This window comes from Poecilia reticulata, linkage group LG20 (assembly GCF_000633615.1).
Source record: "Poecilia reticulata strain Guanapo linkage group LG20, Guppy_female_1.0+MT, whole genome shotgun sequence".
Lineage (NCBI taxonomy): Eukaryota > Metazoa > Chordata > Actinopteri > Cyprinodontiformes > Poeciliidae > Poecilia > Poecilia reticulata.
The window spans coordinates 25,887,146-25,894,148 of record NC_024350.1 but is presented as its reverse complement, the minus strand read 5'-3'; the positions used below and the strand labels follow the sequence as shown (position 1 = coordinate 25,894,148).

At 47.6% G+C, this 7,003-nt stretch overlaps 2 protein-coding genes across 6 annotated transcripts in view; one reads left to right on the top strand and one right to left on the bottom strand.

The window, feature by feature from the left end:
• The window catches only part of lrrc31 (leucine rich repeat containing 31), a 7,477-nt gene extending 2,789 nt beyond the window's left edge, over positions 1 to 4,688 (top strand). For all 3 annotated transcript variants that reach the window (XM_008396901.2, XM_017301815.1, XM_008396900.2), the window contains 7 exons: positions 499 to 666; positions 1,262 to 1,423; positions 1,497 to 1,679; positions 2,489 to 2,656; positions 2,720 to 2,884; positions 3,571 to 3,726; positions 4,153 to 4,688. In XM_008396901.2, the coding sequence (XP_008395123.1) occupies positions 499 to 666; positions 1,262 to 1,423; positions 1,497 to 1,679; positions 2,489 to 2,656; positions 2,720 to 2,884; positions 3,571 to 3,726; positions 4,153 to 4,520 (1,370 nt within the window). In that variant the 3' untranslated portion in view covers positions 4,521 to 4,688. The remainder of the gene's footprint in view (positions 1 to 498; positions 667 to 1,261; positions 1,424 to 1,496; positions 1,680 to 2,488; positions 2,657 to 2,719; positions 2,885 to 3,570; positions 3,727 to 4,152) is intronic.
• lrrc34 (leucine rich repeat containing 34) overlaps positions 4,432 to 7,003 on the bottom strand; it is a 4,757-nt gene continuing 2,185 nt past the window's right edge. For 2 of the 3 annotated variants that reach the window (XM_008396902.2, XM_008396903.1), the window contains exons 5-10: positions 6,830 to 6,958; positions 6,661 to 6,756; positions 6,438 to 6,592; positions 5,724 to 5,879; positions 5,514 to 5,640; positions 4,684 to 4,951 (exon numbers count right to left, since the gene is read on the bottom strand). In XM_008396902.2, the coding sequence (XP_008395124.2) occupies positions 4,778 to 4,951; positions 5,514 to 5,640; positions 5,724 to 5,879; positions 6,438 to 6,592; positions 6,661 to 6,756; positions 6,830 to 6,958 (837 nt within the window). In that variant the 3' untranslated portion in view covers positions 4,684 to 4,777. Of the gene's footprint in view, positions 4,510 to 4,585; positions 4,630 to 4,683; positions 4,952 to 5,513; positions 5,641 to 5,723; positions 5,880 to 6,437; positions 6,593 to 6,660; positions 6,757 to 6,829; positions 6,959 to 7,003 lie in introns of those variants that run through there. The other variant, XR_532357.2, reaches the window with a different exon arrangement.

Here is a 7,003-nt window from a genome sequence, read left to right as displayed (position 1 = left end):
GTGATCCTCTGATTGGCTCAGCAATGTAACGTGATCCTCTGATTGGCTCAGCAATGCAACGTGATCCTCTGATTGGCTCAGCAATGTAACGTGATGACTTTAAGTGATGGCAAAGCGGGGCGTCATCACGACTTTACACAGGTGTGTCTTTACGTCCGCGGCAGAGGCTCCGCCGAACCCCTGGGGTTCGACCGAACCCAGGTTAGGAACCTCTGGTTTTAAAGGATCATCTTTTATCACCAGCAGCCTCAAAAACCCTCCAGTGTTTAAAAACAAACCTGATCTGATCAGGTCCAGGTTTCAACCATGCGATTTATCTGGATTTACAGGAATCTTTTTGCTTTGTTCATATGGAGTAGTTTCATGTTGATGTTTTCTTGGTTTGGAGAATAACGGTTCTTTATGTATGAAGTTTAAAACCTTCCAAAGTCACAAAGTAAAGCTAAACATTAGTATTTAAATAAACGCCGTCGCTGACTGAGTGTTTGTCCTTTTCAGCATCGCTGCTCCAGTTCCTCCCTCAGCTGGAGGAGATGGATGTCTCTTGGAACGAGCTGATTGGTGGCGGTCTGACCACGTTGACCTCTCACCTCCAACATGTGGGTGGGATCAGGACGCTGAAGCTCTGCAGCTGCAGGCTGGACGCGGACGATGTCGCCGCTCTGGGTGAGGCTTCGGTTAAAAGCAGAACCGTCCGGTCCTGACGCTGTTGGCAGCTTAAAGTTCATTTTCCCCAGATCTGCTCTGGAAAAGTCTTTCTACACCCAACAGTCATTTTCCCTGTTGGCCACATCGTGATCGAATGTTATCAGAGGGTCGTTTGCGTCAGAATTTATTGATGAAACCGTTTTAAAAAACTCTTAAAATATTAATAAAGTCATTTCTGCATTCTTCTGAAAATAATACTGATCATCTTTTCACATTGATGTAATTTGATTGTGCGTTTAAATAAAATAATATTGAAGTGCACACCTGTTCTATTTATGCGTACTGCTAAAGTTTAGAGGGCCACATAATAAGATGTAGCGGGCTGAATTTGGCCCCCGGACCTCGAGTTTGACACCTTTAAACTTTCTATAAGCTTCAGTTGATTTCAGAGACTCTTTATGACCTGTGAACACAGTAACTGAAGTAGGAGGAACGTTATGCATCATTTAACACGTTTCACAAATACAAAACTGAAAAGTGTGGCAGGCACTTGTATTCAGACCCCTTTTACTGTGAAACCCCTAAATAAAGTTCTTCCTCTGTGCGTATGAAGGCGAAGCCCTCCCCTCTGTTCCCGTCTTGGAGATCCTCGATCTGTCCTGGAACAGCAGCGTTGGCGGCACTTTGCAAAGCCTGCTGGGTAAACTTCAGCCATCAGTGAGGGAGCTCCACCTGGTGGCCTGTCAGCTCACTGCGGCGGACGCTGCTGCTCTGGGTAACCATGTCCTCGTTGGTCCAGCTGATGTCTTCCTGCTTGGTGGCTCATCTCGGTCTGCGTTCCCCTTCAGGAGGCCTGGTGGCCGTTCTGCCTAAACTCTGTGTGTTGGACGTTTCCTGTAACCCTCGGCTCACACAGGAAGTGGACGCTGGCGGCTTCGGGCAGCTGGCCGCCTCCCTGTCCCACGCCGTCTCCCTGATCGTGCTGCGGCTGCAGGCCTGCGGGCTGAAACCTGACGACCTCGAGGCTCTTGGTGGGAGCAAAGCCTCAGATTTCTGATTGGTTTAAACCCTTTAATTCTTTCTTATTAGAATTCATTTTCAGTAGAAAACAAATCCTGATGCATTCTGCAGGCAGAGCTGGTAGAGTAGCAAAAAGCAACTGCACTCAGGTAAAAGTAGAAGTACTTCAACTTATCTTTACTTATGTAAAAATAAAAAGTAACCAACCAAGAAATTAGTCTAGTTAGAATAAAAAAGTAAAATTACTACTTAAGTACCGAGTAACTGAGTGTCTTTAGTCAGAGGCTTCTTCAAACTTGCTGTGAAACAGACTGCTACAGGAGATCTCTCCAGCCCACAGCCTTCAACATCTACAATAACGCTTTGATTTAATGACTTACAATCAATAAAGTATTTTTTAATTTTGATCAAAACATAAATCATATAATATTTAAAAATTGCATCATCAGACAAACCAACATATAAAGTTACGTGGAAATTTTGGTTCTTTAAAGACCAAAATGAAAAAAATTCATATAAATAACAAAATCAGTCAAAAAATATTTTTCCAAATCAGTTTCTTTGAATATAAAAATTATTCATTTTTATCAAAAACTGTAGATGTGTCTGTGTTTGGTGAATTTTTGATTAAAACAATTTGTTCTTCATTCAGTAAAGTTACTCTCAATGGGTAAAAAATCCAGAAATTTTACTCGGGAGTAGCAGAACTTCTACTTCACAATAAAATTACTCAAAGTAAAAGTAAAAATACTCCTAAAAGTATTTTTTTCCCCCAGTTACTAAACTAATAGTAAATGTTCCAGTTTCCCTGTGGCTGCAGGTGCTTCCCTGCGCTGCCTGCCCTCGGTGCGCCAGCTGGACCTGTCCTGCAACAGAAGTGTAGCTGGAGGCCTGAGCGGACTCGCCTCTCACCTGGCTCACATGGCTCACCTGGAGAGCCTGGACCTCCACCTGTGCCGCCTCAGACGCGCCGACCTGGAGGCTCTGAGTGAGTCTCTGTGACCGCCGCCGCCAGCAGCCGCTGCAGGCTTCACCTCCTCCCTCTCTCCAGTCCAGGTGCTGCCTTCTTTGACGGCGCTGACGGCGCTCGACGTTTCGTCCAATAAGGAGGCGGGAGGCGCGGTTCACCAGCTGGTGTCGGTACTGCCGCTGACTCAGATGAGGAGGCTGCCGATGAGCAGCTGCAGGCTGACGGAGGAGTCCTTCACCGCCCTGGGTAAACACCGACAGGCTCACTGCGTCTGCAGCTGGAGGAGATGAGCCATGGGGTCAGCCAGGGGTCGGCACCGCTAGCCAAATGTTAGCTGCACTATAACAGTATTTAGTGGAAACTAATGCACAAAGATATTGAACTTTATTCACCTGAACAGCCAAGAAAATTAGTGCTTCAGAATTTATCCAGACAAACATAATTAGGTGTGCTACATGTTTTCAAAATTAGCAAAAGTGCTAAGCTAAAAGTTAGCTACACTACTAGCAGATTAGCATAAGTGTAACCTTCAGAGTCACATTAAGATGGTTCCAAAGTCGGCCTTCCATCACCTGAAGAGCATCTCCAGGATTAGATCTAGAGAAACTCATCTGTGTCTTTAGTCGGACTGATTACTGTAACTTCTGCTTCCTTCTGGAAAATTCTGCATGTTGAGTTCAGACCCATTCAGACACAGTCATCAGTTTTTTCCCAGCCAGCCACACTATGGGAATTTTTTGGGGACTCCTCTGCATCATAATGAATTTCTATGATCGCCTGTCTTTCCCATTTTTTATTAGTTTAGAAAAGTGTACCTCTGTTTGGCTCCATACTGAAGCAGAAAGTCATGGATTACAAATTTCCTCCACAAACTAAAGAACTCAAAGTGTCCCCAGTAAAAGCTGGCTAACCTGGATGTTTTGTGTCCTCAGCCCTGGTGGCGCCGTACCTGCGCAGCCTGGATGTTTCCTGGTGTAAGGTGGTGGGCGGTCGCCTGCCGCTGCTGATGGACGCTCTGCAGCCGTCCGTGGTCCTGGAGCTCCGCCTCAGCAGCTGCGGCCTCACCACCGACGACCTGCGTCACCTAGGTAACCAACACGGTGATTTCGTTTTAAATTAAAGCCGAACTGACCGTCATTCAGGAGAAAACACATTGTTTATATTTTGGGTTATTTTTAACGTAATAATGTACGTTTGTACATAATTCTCATGTGATGTCACACTTCCAGGAAGTTTGTAGCTGACAGCCATCTTGGTAGGCATTCATAACAGTTGCTATGGAGTTGCTATGACAACAGAACACAAGTACTGCAGTAAATATCCCTGATATTTGTTAGTTACACAGAGGTATATAGAGTAACAGCTGTAATGAGTATCTCAGAGCTACTCCTGAGCTCATGGCTTGTTTGTTGTTGTCATAGCAACTGTCATGACAGTTATAGTACTTGCCAAGATGGCGGCTGTCAGGTTGTAGCTTCCGCTCTGAATGATTAACCTTTATTGTCCCGGAGCAGCTGACGTGTGCAGACGCGGCTCCCTGTCCTCCCTCCGGGTCCTGGACTTGTCCTACAACGGTTCGGTCGGGGACGCCGCCTGGGCGGCGCTGTTCGCGGCGGGCGGCCTGGGCTCGCTGGAGGAGGCCGACCTCAGCCTCCGACCTTTGACCTCGGCTCCCTGCTCGGCCTGGCTGCCCGCGCTGCTCGGGGCTCTGCCTCGGATGCCGGCGCTGGCCCGGCTGGCCATGCAGCGCTGGAGCGCCGGGCCGCAGGAGGAGCAGCAGCTGCGCTTCAGCGTGAAGAACCGGAACATCCGGCTGGACTGGGACCCGGACGGGTCGGACTGGAAGACCAGCAGCCAGGAGGAGAGTCAGGCTGAGGAGTAGGGAGGAGGTCAAAGGTCACTTGGATTTCAACAGATCAGAAACAAACAAGGACATTTCTCTCTTACCTGATTCCTGAAGTCCAAACGTTTCAGCTTCTGACTGTTGGAGGCTTAAAATCAACAATTATTCTCACATGTTGCACAAGAAAATAAATTCACAATTATTTAACTTTATTGACTCTTTTATTTAATTCTTTCATATTTGGATGTAAATATGATCCCATTTCCACCTCTGATGAAACTGTTTCCTGAACGGCGTCACGGCTGCGGGGAGTCTGAACCTGCGTCCTCCTCGTCGACGTCTGTAAAGAAAAGGTGTTTCCTCAAATGATGGAAGAGCTCGGCGAGGAAAACATGGCCGTCCACCTCGTAGGGCCTGACGTCGGTCTGCTCAGGCGTCAGGCGGCCAGTGTCGAGCAGCTCCTTGAAGGCCTGAGGGACGGAGCAGCAGGAGTTACACTTCAGTACCCATAAATTAACACTTTAATAAACAGTCATTTTTAACTACGATTCCAGATCTGGATTATTGCCGCTTCCACCTTAAGTTTAAATCACAAACAACCCAATAAAACCTTTTTTACACCTGAAAACCCTCCAGGCTTTGATAAAATTATAGGCCAGTTGTTTTAAAAGCTTCCTCTGATGGTGGATTACAGCAGAAGACCACAGATGTTCCCCAGGGTTCAGTTCCCGGCCCAGTTCTGTTCATCTCATGTATTTAAGAACTGCCTTTTGTTAGCAAATTCCTCAGAATAGGCAACAAAAAAGCCTTAACTTTAATATCAGGTCTTTATTAACAGTCTTCTTGATTTAAAGTGTTATTAATATTTAGCTCCTGTCCTTGTTTTGTTCCATTTCAATTGATTTATTTAATTATTCCATAATTTATCCACTTCATCACCTCTGAAAATGAGTCCTTCTGTCAGATTCCTGAGGGTGAAATATTAAATGAGTGTGAAAAACGAGGATGTGTTGCTGAATAACGGAGGTTCACCTGGCAGACCGGCTCCTCCAGGTGGTTTCCCCAGATGTAGATGTGGGTCAGAGTTGGGCTGTTGGTCAGAGCCCCGGACAAAGACAGCAGGCCACAGGTGCTGATGTTGTTTCTGCAGACAGAAAGCCTGGAAAACACAAACCCAGAGCCTCCAGTCGGCCTGCCAGCTGCTCACAGACCACAGGAAGAAACCAAACTAAACTGACTCACTCTCTGAGGACGGAGCCCTCACAGCAGATGGCTTCGCTCAGGTACTCGGCGCCGGGGTCTTCGATCCGATTGGACGACAGATCGATGATCTCCAGAGGGGAGTTTCCTTTCAGGACTTTGGAGAGATGCAGGGCGCCATCCCGGCTCACAAGGTTGCTGCAGATGAAAGGTTTCATTTTGCATCCAGGAAGCCAGACGCTCAGTCAGGGTTTGTACCATAAGCCTGGCGGGCCTCCAGGCTTTACTTCCTCCCACCAGGCTAAGCACTGTTTATTTTAAATTGGGTTTTTATACACCAGAAACAGTAAAGATGGATTAAGCCAGGTTTATAGCTGACACATTGAACTGGGCCAAGGAGATGCCCACCAACTGCAATGGCTGGTGGATCTTGTAAATTTGAACATTTATTAAAACATGGCGGGTCGCTGGTCGGCTGACCTAACATCTCCACCACCGGGCTTAGAGGGTTTTCTGTTAGGAATCTTGATCATTAGTTCCTAGACTTCCTGGCTGATTTTCTATGAACATTGGCTTCCTCTCTTCTTCTTTTTAAGACGGAATGAGTGAAAATCAGACGGACCCGTCTGACCAAACCTGTTCTGTCCGATAAACAGACTGAGAATTGGTGGAAAAACAGTCAGAACCTTCAGGAAGTCTGGAGAACTGATGATGAAGACCCGTCTATGTGTGAAGACATGAGGACCGGGTTTGTACCAGCGCAGGTCCAGGTACCGCAGTCTGTGGTTCAGCTTCAGGCCTTCAGACAGCCTCTCCATGCCCGTGTCCGTCAGGCCCATCTTCCCCAGATGGAGCTCCACCAGGCTGCTGTTCACAGGAAGCATCTTCGAGAAGTGAACGGCCCACTCTTCCTGAGACAGAACCACACAGCGTTCAGATCAGAACTGGAACCAGAACCTGCTGCGGGGGAAGTTCCTACCAGGAGGCTGAAGAGCAGCGCCCGGCTCATGTCCACAGACAGGAGGGTGGAGTTGTTCTTCAGAGCGGTGCTGAGGCCGATCATGCTCTGCATTTCCTGCAGGGACAGAGGCAGGGTCAGAGGAAGAGCCGCTGACGGTACCAGGAGGTTCTGATCCACCGGAGGTTACCAGGTCGCACTCGCCCAGCTCCAGCTCCTGCAGCGTCATGTTCACCCGCAGCATGCCGGCCAAGTCCAGGCCTCCATTTCTACCAATCTTATTCCCCGACAGCTTGAGAGAGAGCAAGCTGCTGTTACTCTGCAGGGATGGAGAGAGACGATCACTTCCTGTTTACTATTCCCA